The 17,639-nt window shown below is 59.5% G+C and overlaps 1 protein-coding gene across 3 annotated transcripts; it reads right to left on the reverse strand.

Moving 5' to 3' along the window:
- Window positions 1-907: 907 nt before the first annotated feature.
- Window positions 908-15,621, reverse strand: TFF1 (trefoil factor 1). 3 transcript variants are annotated; one of them, XM_032355996.1, is made up of 7 exons: window positions 15,253-15,621; window positions 15,088-15,149; window positions 9,693-9,799; window positions 9,408-9,481; window positions 4,311-4,435; window positions 1,537-1,689; window positions 908-1,099 (listed from the first exon to the last, which is right to left on the reverse strand). In XM_032355996.1, the coding sequence occupies exons 3-7, from the start codon at window positions 9,744-9,746 to the stop codon at window positions 1,083-1,085; spliced, it is 423 nt and encodes a 140-aa protein (XP_032211887.1). In that variant the 5' UTR covers window positions 9,747-9,799; window positions 15,088-15,149; window positions 15,253-15,621; the 3' UTR covers window positions 908-1,082. The 3 variants fall into 3 exon arrangements, with proteins under 3 accessions (XP_032211887.1, XP_032211894.1, XP_032211900.1); XM_032356003.1 differs by lacking the exon at window positions 15,088-15,149 and having other exon boundaries at window positions 15,253-15,620; XM_032356009.1 differs by lacking the exons at window positions 4,311-4,435; window positions 9,408-9,481; window positions 9,693-9,799; window positions 15,088-15,149; window positions 15,253-15,621 and adding an exon at window positions 3,744-3,883.
- Window positions 15,622-17,639: the final 2,018 nt, after the last annotated feature.

A 17,639-nucleotide genomic window follows, 5' to 3' on the forward strand; every position in this document is an offset into this window, starting at 1 on the left:
TTTGACTCTCTGCACAACACCTTCCTCTGCTGTTGGCTCGTTCCTAATGCTGAGCCCAAGGTTTCTGGCCCAGAGAGAGCCTGAGCTGCACAGATGGCTTAGGAAGTTTCCAGGTGCAGAGGAGGGAACAAATGAATTGCCCACAATCCTTTGCCAGCTCAAGGGGCCAGCCTGGAAGATTCAGCCTAAGCGTTTCACGTTGAGTGAGTTTGTCCCCACCAGTGGTAGCTGGGCCCTGGAAATGTATTATCAAGGAACAGAAAACCCAGCTGGCCATGCTTTCACCCATCAGGATATCTGAGTGGACTCAACATGAAGTCTCAAGGTGGGTGAGTCAAATCAGTAGCTCAGGGGAGTCAGGGCTGTAGTTCTATGGCTGTTTCTCATTAACACAAAACAGCTGCTCAAAGCACTGCATCGCACTCTAACTCCACACAACATCTCAATGCAGGCTGCAGGGGCTGGCCAGGGCAGCAAGAGGGAGCTCTTCTTCCAAGGAGGAAAAGTCATTCCCCAGAGCCTCCAAGTAGATGCCCTCCCGCCTCATGAGTCAGAACAGAGTCCTAGAGACGCCTCTAGCTGCCCCCCTTTTTATAGACTGGAAGTCAGGTAAGAAAGAATGAGGAATGAGCAGCAGGTACCCAAAAACAGGCCTGGGGCTCCCGGTCAGCGGGGAAAGCCCACCTGCCTGGTACTGGGGACCAGACCAGCTGTACTCCCTGGGACGCTTGAGCCGCCCATGACCATCTAATGGCCTCATTCCCTCCTCCGACCTTCACGCCTCCCCAAGTGGGGTGAGGCCACGGACAACCCATGAGAGGCCACATGTGGAAATGGTGTACCTCCCTACCCAAGAAAGGACAATCATTGGCAATTTAAAAAAACAACCACGAAAGCATGAGTGACATTCTTCTCTTTTAATCGTTAAGCCAATTTTGAGTCCAGGGGTGTGTGCTGTCTGCCCACGAAGCCCGCCAAGGCGCGGACGCGGAGGGCCCCGAGTGCCGGCCGGTGACGTGGCTGGGCTCCGGGCTGCTGGGCGAGGCCATTCCAGCTCCTGGCGCCGCTCCCCCGAAGCGCGTCTAGAAGGAGCACTCCTCTGAAGATGAGGTATGAGAAGAAGACACGAGGCAATGAAAACCCCACAGTTCATTCACTTGAGAATAACTCAGCTCCACTCGGCAGCACCAGTGGGAAAATCCCTTGGAAGACACACCCCGCCTTCCCGTCTGGGTTCCTCCCTCCACACCCGCGCAAGCAGGGGAAAGAGCTACCAGGATTCCCCACGGGCTTGCAGCGAGCGATGTGAAGAAACACAGGCACAGACAGGGCTCCTTGTCAAGCGGTCTCCCAGCCTGGTCTCTGTGTCCCCCTCCCAACATCAGCTCGATGCAGGCTGGACCACCTCCCCATGCACACCCCCAGCCCCCAGGGTGAGTGCAAACAGCAGGACGTGCAGACCAGGGCCTTGTGCCCCCATGAGGTCTCCCCCCCCACCCTATACCTTCAGACCCCACGGAGCCACCCTGGCCATACCGTCAGGAGAGTTGTCCACAGCCACGGGTTGGAAGCACCAGGGAACGCCGCTAATAGTGTTGTCGAAGCAGCAGCCTCTGGCTTTGCACTGGCTGGGCGTGATTCCTGGGGCGCCACAGTTCGTCCTGTGGTGCGGGGCCACCACACACGTCTCTGGAGGTGCAGGGGGCAAGAGGGAATGTAAGTCGTTGGCCAATGTCCCTCTCTCTTCTCCAGTGCAACCAGCAGCCACCTGGCACCACGGACGGGGACTTGGGGCTCAAGGTGTGAGAGGGACATTCCAGCCTCATCTTCTGATGCAAAGCCCCTTCAGCTCAGGGCCAGGGCAAGGTGCCCGGGATCTGCAAACGTCACACCTCCCTACCTTATTTACCCACAGATTCGTTCACGTCAACTATCATTTAGTTTATCAACCCATAAATATCTATTGAACACCGTCTGTGTGTGCTAGAAACAGAAATTAGCAGAGCAAAAGTAGGCAGTGAAGGTCGCTCAAGGACTGAGCTCGTGGTGGCCCCAGCCCGGGGGATGGACCCAGAAATTAAAAATAGAGACGTCATTAAGAAGCTAATAGTCTGATGGAGAAGGAGAGCGAGTGAATGTGCAGAACAGCCCGGGAGGCCGTCCCAGGGAGCTGAAGGCAGGCAGAGGAGGGACAAGGACAAGGCAGAACAAAGCAAGGAGGGCTTCCTGTGGGAGGAGGTTGACCAGGAGGGCATGAAGCAATGGCCGTGCCCTGCACAGGGAGCAGGGGTTCCCAGGGAGTCGAGACAGACCCAGGTGTATTTCAGGAGGTGTAGTCTGTTTGCAGGAAAGACACAGAGCTTGGGGGGGGGGCCCTCAGCCAATCAGCAGCTTGAACGGCGTGTGGGGGGGGACAATGGGAGTCAGGACGGTGGGGAACACGCGGTGGGGGACACACTGGGAGGCGGGGCTCCCGTGTGGTCTACGCAGGAGAACTGAAGGGGCTGAACCCTGTTAACCCACAGGCTGGGTGGCCTCTGCAGGACGTCAGTGTCCCCGTGTCTGTCCCCGTGTCTGCCCCCCGCCCCAGAAGGCAGGTGGCGTCGCCCATCCCCAGGGCGGTTGTGAAGTCAGGAGGAGCTGTGTGTGCGCACGGGTGTTCCCGGGCGTGCGTGTGCTCACACACGCTCAGACACGGCTCTGTGTCCTGCAGCCGGGGTGGGGCGGGGGCTCGCCAGCTCACAGCCCCTGCCAGCTCACGCTCCTGATCAGGAATTCCAGGTCTCCGAACTCTGGGCTCCCCTTTCCCCGCACGGGACGGACCTCGACCGGTGCGGTCTCTGCCGGGGCTGTGCGTGCGAGCGGGCTTCGGGAGTCCCTTGTGACAGGATCCCTGAGCCACCGAGAAGGGGTACGCTGGGCGGTGGGGGGAGAGGGAGCCACAGCCGGGCCTGGGGGCGGCCGCGTGGCCACACTCCAGAATCTTCCACGGCACAGCCACGTCCACTCCCGACCCGAAGCCCATGCGTCCCTTCAGCCTCAGCCTGTCCCTGCCTTGGGGACCTTCTGGGAGGCCATCAGGTGTCTTCATCGTCCCCCTCCCCACTGGGTCATCGGAAGGCACCCTGAGATGCAGACACCACGGTTTTAGCTCCCTCTCCTCAAACCTCTATGGAAATCCTGGTTTGGAAAACCTGGGAAATTATACAACAGCATTTGATGAAAATAAGTAACACGGAGCAGAGGGGAGCCTGCAAGGTGCTCTCTGAAAACATCATCCCACCCCGAGCCCCCTGAGCCTGGCGCCTCGGTCCAGGGGCTGAGACAGCGGCTCAAGAGGGCGGCACACTCCGACCTTGTGGCACCCCCGGAACCCGCCCGCTGGGACCGCGGAGCCCGCGGGTGTCCTCAGGTGACGCCCGTCCACTGAACGGGCCCTCGGGCACCTGGGTGGCTTGGACCAGAGTCCAGCTCGGACACCTGGGGAGCTGCTCTCCTACTGCACCTCCAAGACCACCCTTAAGAGCTGGTACTCGGGGCACTGGGTGCCGGACATGGCCAGCGGCGACCAGGACACCCCACATGCTCACAGTGGTGCTCAGAGCTTCCGTGGCCGTGGCCGTGGCCGTGCGGTGCTCTCCGCCGGCCTTCACTCTCCCAAATCCTCCCAGCACCCAGCACCAAGCTCGTCTCAAACACACGGACGGTGGCTTGGGCCCCGACGCGGGACAGGGGCCGCTTACCGAGCTCGCCCTGGGCCAGGGAGCTGAGGGTCAGCACGCAGACCAGCACGAGAACACAGACCACCTTGGGCTCCATGGCAGCCGTGACCCTGCTCTCTGCTCCGGGGAGACCACGCGTCAGGGATGGGACCCTGGGGAAGGCCCTGCATTTTATGCGCAGGCTCTGTTTGCCGACTGCTGGCTAACATTTGCCTAAGGAGGGCCCCCCGGTCCTCCAATCTAGGTAATCTCCGCTGATTAAACGAGTTGCTGATACGGGCCAGAGCCGTGGGACGTAATCATCCTGAAGGAAGGACTTGAGGTTCACAAGGTCTCTCCTGTCTCAGGCCTGGCCGGACGGCTAACCACAGCGGGGACCCTCCTGCCCGTGTCAACAGTACGCTCCCAGGAGGGTGACTCATGGGAGAGCTGGCCCCGAAAGGCACAGTTGTGTCAACAGTGGCTCACGGGGTCGCCCTCCCCGGCGGCCGGACTCGGAGGGGCAAGGGGAAGGGCTCTCCCTCCCGCTGGCACGGACATTGAAAACTCAAGCATGGGGGCGCTGGGGGGGCTCCGTCCCTTAAGCACCTGACTCTTGATTCCGGCTCGGGTCGTGATCAGGGTCATGGGATCGAGCCCCGCCTGGGCTCTCTGCACTCAGTAGGGGGTCTGCTTGGGGTTCTCTCTCCCTCTGCTCCTCCGCAGCCCCTCCCCTAAAAGGAAGAAAAAAAAAGAAAACTTGAGCCTGTCCAACATCTTACTTAGAGTATTTCAACTTGTTTACCTAAATTAATTTTTCTGTGTTTCTCTCTCATTCTATAGCAGGGTCCTTTCAAAAACGACGCCGTATGTACGTAAGGCCGGCCTTCCGACCGGACCGAGCAGAGGCCCCTCCAGGGACCCTCTCCCTGTCTCAGTCCCCCCAGTAAAGCCCCCTCGACTGGCAACCACCAGCCGGCCCCCACCCCGGCCCCACCAGGTCCAGTTCTGTTCCCAGAGCCCTCGGTGTCCCCAGCACACGGGGCGGCCAGCTGCCACACTGCGCGGAGCATGCCTGTCCCCCAGGAGGGTGGCAGGCCGGTGAGGGCAAGGCGCCCCATCTGCTCTGTGGCCTCCGGAGGCCCTGCACCGACAATCATTCTTACTCAACAGACATTTGTGGAGGAATGAATGAATGAATGGATCAATGAATGAATTAGCAGCAAGAGAAATATCTTCTCAGTGAGTGATGAGGTTCTGAGCCGAATCCACCTTGGAGAGCAGCTTTTCTAAGTGACTTGGTCACCCCGTCCTGGCAGCCCCTCTGGGAGTCAGAACTGGGGCTGCCGCCTTCTCGCTCTCCGCCCTGAGCCCTGACCACCCCCCCTCCCCACGGGGGCTGCCGAGCAGGGTGTCCAGGAGAGGCTCAATGAGCAGGCCCCAGTGTTGGGGGATGGGCAGGACGCAGAGTCCTCTGTGGGGGGGCAGGACCTCAGCGATGCTCTCGATCGTGGGAAACCACCTCTGAGTTCTCGAGGCAAACAGGAGCTCCCAGACACGGACATGCAAATTGCACAGCGATTTGGAAGAAAAGTGTGTGGCTGTCGATGGAGTTGATTTACACAAACTCACAGTCCAGCCATTCCACTGGTTCTGGGTCTGGGTGTCCCCCAGGCAAATCCCCACACTTAGGAGGAAAGAGACAAGGATGATCTTGGCAGATTGCCTGCAGTACCTTCGGGGGAAAAGAAGACACGGAGAGGATGAAGAGAAAGAAAATAAGGGAGAGAAAGAAGGGAAGAGGAAGGGAGGGACGTGCGGGTGTTCGTGCGCGTGCGAGGGGCGGGCGGGTGCGGGTGTTCGTGCGCGTGCGAGGGGCGGGTGGGTGCGGGTGTTCGTGCGTGTGCGAGGAGCGGGTGTTCGTGCGCGTGCGAGGGGCGGGTGGGTGCGGGTGTTCGTGCGCGTGTGAGGGGCGGGCGGGTGCGGGTGTTCGTGCGCGTGCGAGGGGCGGGTGGGAGCGCGTGTTCGTGCGCGTGCGAGGGGAGGGTGGGAGCGCGTGTTCGTGTGCGTGCGAGGGGCGGGTGGGTGCGCGTGTTCGTGCGCGTGCGAGGGGCGGGTGGGTGCGCGTGTTCGTGCGTGTGCGAGGAGCGGGTGTTCGTGCACGTGCGAGGGGCGGGCGGGTGCGGGTGTTCGTGCGCGTGCGAGGGGAGGGTGGGAGCGCGTGTTCGTGCGCGTGCGAGGGGCGGGTGGGTGCGCGTGTTCGTGCGTGTGCGAGGAGCGGGTGTTCGTGTGCGTGCGAGGGGCGGGCGGGTGCGGGTGTTCGTGCGCGTGCGAGGGGAGGGTGGGAGCGCGTGTTCGTGCGCGTGCGAGGGGCGGGTGGGAGCGCGTGTTCGTGCGTGTGCGAAGAGCGGGTGTTCGTGCGCGTGCGAGGGGCGGGCGGGTGCGGGTGTTCTTGCGCGTGCAAGGGGCGGGTGGGTGCGCGTGTTCGTGCGTGTGCAAGGGGCGGGTGGGAGCGCGTGTTCGTGCGTGTGCGAAGAGCGGGTGTTCGTGCACGTGCGAGGGCGGGCGGGTGCGGGTGTTCTTGCGCGTGCAAGGGGCGGGTGGGTGCGCGTGTTCGTGCGTGTGCAAGGGGCGGGTGGGAGCGCGTGTTCGTGCGTGTGCGAGGAGCGGGTGTTCGTGTGCGTGCGAGGGGCGGGCGGGTGCGGGTGTTCGTGCGCGTGCGAGGGGAGGGTGGGAGCGCGTGTTCGTGCGCGTGCGAGGGGCGGGTGGGTGCGCGTGTTCGTGTGCGTGCGATGAGCGGGTGTTAGTGCGCGTGCGAGGGGCGGGTGGGTGCGGTGTTCGTGCGCGTGCGAGGGGCGGGTGGGTGCGGGTGTTCGTGCTCGTGCGAGGGGCGGGTGGGTGCGGTGTTCGTGTGCGTGCGAGGAGCGGGAAAGGGGGAGAGAGTGTGAGGCACCTGTGTGCATCACGACCCTGCAGACGATGGGAATGAATGAATGAATGAATGAATGAATGCCTGTTGGCAGCGCAGCCGACCGGGAAGCCTGGGAAGGGCGCCCCCAGCCCGCTGACCCGTGCGCGGCCGGTTTCCGGAGCTCAGAGCTGGGAGCGCGAGGTGAGAGCTGCGCCCCATGAGCTCACGTTGCCGGGGATGCAGGGGAGGCCGCCGACCTGCCTGTCATGGACGCGTCTGGGAAGCAGGGACGGCGACGTGGGATCAGGGAGGGCACCCAGGGCCACCAATGTGGCCGTCACGCTCGACTTCACGGGAGGAACTCGGAAGGAAGTGTGGTGGGAAGGTCGACATCTCTTAGGGAGGGAGACTCGGGTCCACGGGTGTCTGTCCTGTGTGTCTGTGTGTTTGCAGTGACCTCTTGCTCCACGGGGACAGCTGGGTGGGGTCCATGCGTGGCTCTGTCCCCGGCGCTAGAGGCCGTGGTGCTATGACTGGTGGGGTGTGGCCGCTGTGGCCCTCCGGTGTAAGTCCAGGACCCCCGGCGGGAGTAACCCGGGTCGCAGGATGACCTTATACACCTTTGGTGGGTTTTATTTTAAGCAGTCTTCACACCCAGCATGAAGCCCAACGCCGGGCTTGAGCTCGGGACCCTGAGATCAAGACCTGGGCTGAGACCAAGAGTCTGGTGCTTAACCCACAGAGCCGGCCTGGATGGTTTGTTTAAATGACGTCTAGTGAAGCAGGAACCGTGCTGGGGCGAGTGCCAGCCTGCTAACGAGTCGCGTCACGTGGGACGATGCTGGAAGCTGAAGGGACTGACCCCAAGACGCGCCCCGATCGAACGTGACGACGCTCGCCGCGCAGGACCCACAGCCAGGGCAGGACCCCTTGTGGGAGCCCCTCTGCCCCGTGTCACACCCCAGCTCTGGCTCGGCCTGACGGGTCTCCCACCCCAGCGCCACGCCTCCCAGCGCAGGGGAGAGTGTGCGGGGCAGGCTAGTCTCCACCGCCCTCCTGAGCCCTGGAAGCGGAGCCACGTGGCCCTGTCTGCCGCCTCCCGTCCTCTGGCTTCTGGCCGCTGTGAGCGGTGCTAGGGAGGAGGTGAGCTCGGAGTTCTATCTCCTGGGGCCCTCCCTGCGGGGTCACCTCACACAGCCGCAACCCTGTGTCCAGCCCTCTGCACACGGCGGTCTTGTCCCAACCCCCGTGCGGACCCCTCTCCGCACTTCTGCAGGCTGAGGGGTGCATCGCCCCCACAGAGAGGCCAACAGGCTCTCCGTTTCACCCTCCTGCAGTCACCCAGATCGAGAGGGACAGGCCTGCTTCCCGCCAGCCACTGAGGGACACAGAAGTTCTTACTTACCATGGTGACTTCATCACGTCATACATTGTGGACACGAGTCCCTGAGGTGGGCCACCAAGCGGGTCTGCTGGTCGGGAATCCAGCATGGGTGGCCACAGGGGTGGGGGGGATGTCACAGTGTCTCAGCTGAATGGGGGGTGACGGGAAGTGATGTCATGTGATCATGATTTGGGGCCAGCTCCGCATGGCATGGTAAGACAGGACGGGGTACGGGGCAGAGTGAGATAGAGGCAGCCCCCTGAGGACGGGCGGGTAGAGAGGCCACCTCGGCCCAGCTCCCAGAGCCACAGGGCAGGGCAGGACAGCCGTGCTGCATGGGGAGGGTGGGCCGGACAGGAGGACAGGGTGGCCGGGGCGGCCGGGGCGGAGGGGGTAGATGTGGAGAAACGGGCCGACGGGGAGGATGGATGGACAGGGCAGCCAAGGTGGCCAGGGCGGACGGAGTGGACGGGATCCACGGGGCAAACAGTCCTCTCCTGGCCGGGCAGCAGCAGGGAACCGTCGGCCACTCCAGGTCCCGGACACCAAGATCCTGGCAGCTGTGAGAAGAGTCAGACCCCGAGACGCGTGGGGGGAACGTCGTGGGCCGGAACAAGAGGCTGGGCGCTCGGACCCCAAACCAGCCCCGGACCTTGTCCAGCAGCAGAGGGACCCCCGGGTCTGGGTGGGAGGGGGCAGCTCTGCCACCCACGAAGCTCCCGCAGACCACTGACTGGGCGTGGCCCACAGAGGCGGACCCGGGGAGCCGCTCTCCTCGGGGCCAGCCTGACTGGCCTCCAGGGGCGTCCGGTCTGACCCCTCCTGGCCCGCGGCCTGCTGGGGACGGCCTGCGACCCGAGGGGCCTGGGGCTGTCGCGAGTGGAGGCAGGCGCTGTGGAGCCCTGGAGAGGGAAGGGCCAGCGCAGAGGACTGATGTCGTCACACACACCCAGCGACCAGCACAGGTGCACGGGAGCCTGGGACCGTCTTGTGGGCGGGACGGGGCTTGCGCTTGTGCAGGGGACACGCCGGAGTGTCCCAGCACGTGGCTGCCTCGCTACTCAAGGCAGTCTGCTCCCTCACAGACCTCATGAGGTCAGAATGCATTCTAGAACATTCCAGGGCTCCACGTGCACAGAAGGTGTGGGAAGCTGGGGACGGGGTCTCAGGCCCGAGGGGGTCTATCACGGGCGCTCTTCTCAGCCGCCCTGGGAGTGCCCGGAGTGTGCCCCGTCACTCGGGGACCTTCAGCTCCCATCACGGGCGCCACGGCTCCTCCAGCCTCTACAGGAATGGACGCCGGCTTCCCGCCGAGGAAGGGCCTTACCTCAAGACCCCAAATGCCCACGATAAACCTACCCCGAGGCTTCCCCAGAACGATCGGCGCCATCGACCGGTGCTCTGGGCTCACCTGCGCCCCCTGGAAGGTGCCGACATCCTCACCTCCAGCGCCCGTGGGTGGGACCTCATCTGGGAGTGGGATCTCTGCGGGGGGCCAGGTGGAGATGAGGTTCTCAGCGCCGACCGTCATCCAGCATGACTGGCGTCCGATAAAAGGGGACATTTGGACACAGACGTGCCCAGGAGGGAGATGGTATAAATACCCGGGGAGAACACCGTCTACGAGCCCGGGATGCCCGTGGCTCCAGGAGCCGGGAGAGGGGCCCCGGGCAGATTCGCTCTCAGTAAAACTCACCCAATGACACCTTGATTTCGGACCTCTCGCCTCCGGACTGGACAGCAGCGACATCTCGGTTGTAAACTCAGCGTGTGGTGCTTGTTTCCTACAACACACCCGGGGGACCGGATACCGGAGAGAGGAGAGTATTTAGGCGTTCTGACGGTCATCAAAGATTTGTTCCCAACTGATGCTCATCGTGAGGCCCGGTCCCTGCGTGGGCCACCAAAGAGTGAGCCTGTGGGTTTCCGGTGCGAGACAGAGACTCACCCCGGGGCCCCTGGCCCCGCCGCCCCCCAGCCCAGCACGGGAAGCAGGAATAGATACACTTCGTAGCTCCGTCATCTCCGTCCTTGTGGGGAGCGACAATACAGCGGAAGTCCCTCACCGAGTCCGAACGAAACCAGCATCACAGAGCACGACGGAGGTGCAACACCAGTGGCACCTCCAGGACTCGGAAGACCTGGGGAGGCGGGGAGGGACGTGACAGACGCCTTTTGACTTGGCGTCCTCGCCAGTGCTGAAGCCGTGGACGACGACAAAGTCCAGGCCAGCAGGGTTCTCAGCAAACGGCCAGACAGTAGAGACCTCAAGCCAGGTGCGGCACCTGCGGTCTCTGCCACATAGATCTTTGTTTTATCTCTGTGACACGTCAAAAGCACAGAGCCCGTTCCTGGCTAGCAGGTACCGGTAGGATCCGCTGAGCCCCGCGTGTACAGCCTCCAACGTTTAACCGAGGTTCCGGACGTGCTGTGCTCCCCAGAGCTCGCTCCTTGGCGCCCAACTCCCAGCTCGCGGCCTGAAAAGTCTCTGCTCTTCCCCCGTTGCCTCCAGAGAAGACCGCCCGTGGGTTTTGCATCCTATGGCACAGGTTGCACCAGCGCTCCGTGCCGCGGGGGGCTGAGGGTCCTGCCAGCTCTCCTGCTCGGCCACAAGGCTCTGGAGAGACCCTGGACGTTGCTCCCCATCCTGCTGGCCCATCACACCCGCGACAGGAGGTCGTGCTAACTGGGTTTGGGAAAAGGACTACCAGATGCCGGAGCAAAGTGCAGGAGTGTCTCAGCGCTCAGGGCGCCGGGCTGCCGGCGAGGGGCTTAGCAGACGAGGCGCTGGGACGTAGTCTCCCTAAAGCAGGGAGAAACGTTTCTGCACCTGCTACTGCTCACCCCAGTAAAGCCTGGTGGGCCGTTAGTAATACAGACGACATGTGATCACACGGTCTGGCCCCTAGTCGGGCTGCCGGTTTGCAGTTTCGAGGGGAGTTCAGAACGGCAAATGCCTTGCAGGAGTGGGTTGGGGCAATGAGACAGGACACCCTGCCTCGTGCGTCCAGAGGGCTGGAGAAGGACGTAGGGCCGATGTGGCTCCCGTGTGGGTCTCTGGACGTCCTCATAAGAGAAGCAGCGCAGATCTGTGTTAGTTCTCCATCCCCACGGCACAAAGGCCCCCAAACGCGGTGTCTGAGGGTCAGGTATCCGGGCACGGCTAAGCCAAGCCCTGGGCTCAGGGTCTCCACAGGCTGCGCTCTGGCTGTCAGCCGCACGGGGATCAAAATCTCATGGATGGGAGCACCCCCTCTTCGTTCCCTGCCCGCAGACCGCGGGGCCGCGGAGAGGACCGCGATGGCAGCCGGGGATCTACACCTGGATGGCGCTGGCTGGCGCCACTTCTGAGTCCGCATCCTGAGACCTGGAGACATGCCGATGCCACGGATTCCTTCCATTACGAAGGGACAGAGTCGCACGGTCTGGGGCTGGACGTGCCTTCCCTCCCAGCCCGCAGCTACCGGCAGCATCCGCTTGTGAGCTGACCGAGTGCATAACCTGGGGCATGGCTTACATCACCGCGCGTGTCAGGGCAAGGACAGGTAACAGTGTGCAGGGGACTCACGGGTCCTGCCACGGGCCCAGGAGCAGGTGGCTTGGCAGACGGTGGAATCCCGTGCGCAGCCCCCCACGGGTGGCCTGCGCTTTGGCGAGCGCCTTAAACCAGACCAGTAATGGCTCCTTCTCAACCAAAGTGCCTACATCCAGACGCCAGCAATAGAGGTGGGAACGGCTTCTCTCAGATGGAACTCCTGGAAGGAATGGTGCTTCCCATCCCCATGACCATGGCCTCCGTGGGCTGGTGTGCCGTTGCCCCCGACAGGCTGGCTTCTACTCGGAAACACACCCCGGGTCCACTTCCTGCCCCAGAACAGCAGGTCGGGGAGGAGGAGCAGTGGGAGGGACTGGTCCTGACCACCACGGGAGACGGGGCTGCTGCCGCACGGTGGGGGCTGGGAGGCTGGTGCTTGGAGCCCGGGGAGGAGGCTTGGCGGCTTGTTAGTACTTCCTCGCCCCGGGCTTTCTCCAGGGAACACGGAGGCAACCCCTACGTGCAAGACCGCTTCCGGACTCAGACTCACGCCCTACAGGTGTCGAGACTTGGGTCCCCCTCTCCGGCGAGGAACCACGTCCCGCTGAAGTGAGAGCAGGTGACGATGGAAGAGGCAGTGGGAAGGACGCTGTGACGCACGGCCCTGACCCGACCTCGTGGCCGGCGGTCCCAGCAGCTCCCTGGCGGCAGCTCCCTCTCACGCAAATTAAAGAAAACTCAGTAAATGCTTAACCAGCGTCTGGAAGGTGTAGGTATTCCGAAGCCTCGTTACGAGAAATCATCGAAGTGCCTGTGACATTGGCAGGTTGAGAGCAAATTCCACTGCGGAAAATATTTAAACTTTGGGTACAAAAATACTTTAAAAAAAAAAAGTTTAGAGTATAGAGGGTGAACAAAGGTTGAGGATTGTCACGACAGAAACTTCTCACACGAGTCGAATCTTAAAACTCTGGAGCCACCCAAGATAAAGGAGCAAAGAGCAAGAACACAGCATCCTCCGGAGGCAGCAGGCGAGGGCCGGCACGTCGCAGGGAGGGAAAGGAAAATAATTAGTCATCAAAGAAATAATTTACGATGATCGTAACATTTTAATTCCTCGGAGGCCACGGTTGGGGCTGGACAGGCGTCTGGAGCGCCGCTCCGGGGCTCGGGGTGGGGGAGAACAGGGTGGCCGCAGCTGCCGCGGGGCCAGCTGGGGGAGGCCAGCGTGCAGGGCCCCCCCTCCCACTCTCACCGTTTCTGCTCCCGGCGCGAGCAAGTCGGCGTCTCACTGGCACGCGCTGTGATTTGTGGGGTGGGACGTGGACTCAGTGGGCAGGAATGGGTGGCTTCTCCGCGCGGACTGTTGAAATCGGCAAGATAACCGACACCCCACACCAGCCCCAGGTCTGTGTTTGACTTCAGGGAAGGTGTGAGGAAGCCTGCCTCGGGCAAACATGGCGGGGCGTGGCCCGTGGGGAACCCTCCAAGGTCAAACACCCCCCACCCACATGACTGGCTCTCCGGCCGAGGGGCCCACGGGGACTCTCTCCCCTTTCCTTTTTGGGGGGAAAAATCATTCCAGCTGACTCATAAAAACATAGAATTTTCTATTGTAGTCAGGGATGCTCATTGTAGAAACATTTCAGGGGCGCCCGGGTGGCTCTGTCGGTTAAGCATCTGACTCTTGATTTGGGCTCAGGTCCCGATCTCGGGGTGGTGGGATGGAGCCCCGGGGCGGGCCCCTCGCTCAGCTTGGACTCGGCTCAGGAGTCTCCGTCTCCCTCGGTCCCCTGTCCCGCTGCTCGTTCTCTCTCTCTCTCTCTCAAACTAATGAATACATCCTAAAAAATGTATTTCAGTGACTGGGAATTCGGAATGCCCGGAAACACTGAGACTCACCCTCTCACCGCGCAGTGACCCCCACGGCTCTTTCTCCCTCCTCCTCCTCGGGGCTGATAAACTTTTTATCTTGTTCTTTCTGACTTAACATGGCAGCGTGAAGATCCCCCGTGCTGTTACAGACTCCATAAAATAAGCTGTGGCGGTGCACGGCGGCCATCACACAGCCATAACCGAACTTGTTACTGATTTTTCGCACGATGGGTCATCTGGGTCGCTCACAACTTTTCACAACAAGTAGGATTGCTTCCACGAAGATCTTTGTGCAGAATGATCTCTCCGTGCTTACGATTGTTTCTTCGGGGCCTCACCTGAAGTAGATTTACTAGGTCTGAGAAGAGCTTTTTCTGAGGGTCTTTTTTTTTTTTTTAAGATTTTGTTTATTTATTTGACAGACAGAGACCACAAGTAGGCAGAGAGGCAGGCGGGGGTTGGGGGAAGCAAGCTCTCTGCCAAGCAGAGAGCCCGATGCGGGGCCCAATCCCAGGACCCTGAGATCATGACCAGAGCCGAAGGCAGAGGCTCAACGACTGAACCCCCCAGGCGCCCCTCTTTCTGAGATCCTCGAAACAAAGCATCACCTTCCACAATGGTGACGCCCATCTCCACTGGCTCTGGACGTAGGGGTCCATTCACCCAACCACCAGCAGCATCGCACCTTCTGATTAAAAACCGATGTTCGGTAACATGACTGGTGACTGGTTTGACCCACGGGCACTCCCTGACGTGGCCCCCCTCCGGCTGCCCCCATCCTGCTCACGGACGTGAGGCCAGGGCACAGCACCCCCTCCACGGAGCAGGGCTCAGTACCCAGACCCAACCATGGCCTCCTAGGAATTTGAAACTAGCAGGGAGAGACAAGGAAGCCGATATCCAGTCCGTCATTTCTGAGTCCGTCCAGCCTCCCTGACTCAACCGAGCTGCAGTGACCCTCCCCCATGCAGCTCAGCACCCAGCGGGGCTGAACAAAGCCTGCTCATTCTCTCCAGACTCCCAGCAGGTAGGTCTGAAATTCACCTGCTGGATGCCCTGCCAGGTCCCAGGGAGCATGGCTAAGTGGGCACTGAGCACCCCTCATTCATCTGCAGCTCGGTCCCCTTGGTGAGCAGCCTGGCCCAGCCCCTCCTGGGGTGCTGACTCATCCCTGCCACCCAGAGGAGATGGTTTCAGGCCTCCGTGCTCTCGGAGCATGAAGGCTGGCTGGTCCACACACAGACCCCCACTCCCACCGTCCACCAGGTCCCCCACCAGCGGGACCACCGGCCCCCCATGGAGCCCTGCGACACAGCCCTCTGATCAGTTTCAGTCCGTGCCCACCCCAGACTGAGGTGTGTGGGTGTATTTTTTGAGGATTGTCTACCCGGCCCGGACTGATGGTGAGCGGTCCTGCTCCCACTGAGCAAGAAACAAGAGGGATCCCATGTGAATTCCTCGAGCAGAGCTTCCCACGAACGGCGGTTCTGGTCCCTGCTCTGCCGTGAGGCCTCTGCCCTATGCTGTTTAAGAGTCCCAGAGATGAAGGAAGGACAAAGAAGAGGCCAGAATGTCCCGTGGTTCAGAGATCAGTCACGACCGACTGACAGGGAGGCCCATTTACTGGACAAACGCCCTGAAGTTGGTCTGAAGATCCTCAGTAAACTCATTTCCATCTTACCCCTTCAACTTGTGTCTTCCCGTGGTTGTTTGCTTCTGCGTGTGATTACCAAGGGCCGGGCCCTGTAATGCAGGCAGATCTGATCACACGGTCATGGCTGGATTATGGTGCATTAAAGGATTGTGGTTCTTGGACCCAGTCCTAGCTCACCGGTTGTGCTCTTACCTGGTCCTCGTGTCCCTGCTGGGCTGGACCTCGTGGGGCACGGAAGCCCCGACCACAGTCTGGCACCTGTTGGAGGGCTTGTGGGATAAGCTAGTTGTCAGTGTTGCAGCTACTGTGAGCCCCTCACACCTGCTGGAGACAAAACCGAAAACGTTTCACCACTTTTATGGTATCACAGTTGTTACTGGAAGCTGATGCAAAACCAAACCACAGAAGCAATCCCCCCAGCAAGGATCCCATCTCCTCTTCCTGACAGCCCCAAGATTCGGCCGGGGCAGGTTGTAAGGGAGCTCCGGGGGGTCGGGGTGGGATGGAGAGAAGACCCAAGCCCCCCGCTGGGCGGCGGGAGGAGGCAGCAGGGGAGGCTGAACCCCGGCCTCACACACTGCTGCGCCCCACGAGGGCACGGCTCCGTGGCAGGCATGGCGGCGTCACACGGAAGCATGCTGACGTCAGGTGCCACTCCTGCCCACAAACACGATCACATCAAGCACGAGCCAGCTCAGGCCACTCAGCAGCCTCTGCGGTGTCACCAGCAGTGCCAACACAAGCGACTTCATTTTTAAAATATAAATGGGAAGCCATTCAAGGGTCTCCCCCTATTTCTGGCTCTTCCTCACGTTCTTGGAGGCTTTCTTCAACAGCAGGGAAAAGTGGTGGCAGAGATATCAAGCTTGGGGTCCCACGCAGCCCCGGTCCCTCGTGTGAAACTCACCCCTGGCCCAGGAAGCAGGGGACGGCTTCACGTCTACGCACCCATCTGTGACGTTCTGTTTTTAAATCCCTGCTTTCGAAAAGGAGCCCTCATGGTTCTCAAGTGTTCCGATGTAAAGTTTAGACTGTTGCCCCGCCGGGCCACCTTCCCTTCTTTATGTTTCCACATAAGGACAAAATGAACAAAGATTTCAAAACGAGGTCAAAGAGGACAGTCGGTTTCTGAGACCTGTGGACCTGTGGACCTGCTTTTCCTTCCAGAGTCGGCACTGAGGATGGCGTGATGTGGAAGCGGACGGCGGTTCAGGACAAAAATCGTTGTGTGTGTCTTCTTCAAAATTTTGTGGCAATTGCGTAGCTTTAAAACATTATCTGGCATTTTAAAATTTCAGAAGTATTAGTTCTTACCAAGAAACAGAGCCTCAGCAGATGAAACACAATAGACAGAGCTGAACGGAGAAATAGATTACCATCAGGGACCCCGAGACCCCCTCCCAGCAGCTGACAGAACTTCTAGTCCAGGAATCAGCAGAGATGGGGGATTGGGGCCACACCCCAGCGACAGGACCAGCTGGTATTTATGGACATGCCACCCAACAACAGCGGAGTCCGCACTGTTTTCAAAGGGTCCATGTATCTTCACCAAGACAGACTGTAGACTGGCCCATAAAATAAATCCCAGCAAATCTAAAAGAATTTTTTTAAAAACCACAGACGGTACATTCTCTGACCATAAGGGAATCAAATGAGAAATCAACAGCAGACAAGAAAATCTCTAAACACACAGAAGTTAAATCACATGCTGCTAACTAATCCACAGCCCAACAAGGAAGTTTCAGAAGAAACTTAAAAGTACATAGAACTGAGTGAAAATGAATAAACGACATATCAAAATGTGTGGGGCTCGTCCAAGGTGGTGCTTTGGGGGAGATCCGTTGGATTAACTTACACCAGAAATGAGAAAAGTCCTCAAATCGAAAACTTGAGTTCCTACCTCAAACAGCTAGAAAAATAAGAGCCAGAGAAACCCAAAGCAAAGAGAAGGAAGGAAATTAATGCAGAAATCCGTGAACCTGAAAGTAGGGAGGCAGAAATAACATCAATGAAACAAAAATGAAATGAAGCAAACAAAAAGCTAGTTCTTTGAGAAAAATCAAGGAAACTGAAAAACTTAGAGCAAAAGTGACAAAAGCAGAAAGCACAAGTAACCTCAGAAAACGAAACAGCCAAAACTACAGACCCTACAAACATCTAGAGAAATAAGAGAACACCATGAGAAACTTTATGCTCGTAGATGTGAATACTTAGGAGAATCGAATAATTTCTCAAAAACCACATACTACAAAATTCAACGAAGATGGAACAGACAATTGGAATAGCCCTATAAACATCAGAGAATTTGAATTCGTAATTTTAGATCTCCAGAAAAAAGAAAGAAAAAGAAAAATAAATCTCCACCTAGTTTTAAAAGAAGAGTTAATGCCAATTTACACAGTCATTTCCAGAACATGAAAGAGGGTTGGGACATTTCTCAACTCATTTTATGAGGCCAGTATTACCCTGATATCAAAGCCAAAGACAACATACACGTGCACACGCACACACCAACTATGGGCTAATATCTCTCATGAACTTAGATGCAAAATTCCTGAGCAAAATAGTAGCACACCTAA

Source organism: Mustela erminea, chromosome 1 (assembly GCF_009829155.1).
Source record: "Mustela erminea isolate mMusErm1 chromosome 1, mMusErm1.Pri, whole genome shotgun sequence".
NCBI lineage: Eukaryota > Metazoa > Chordata > Mammalia > Carnivora > Mustelidae > Mustela > Mustela erminea.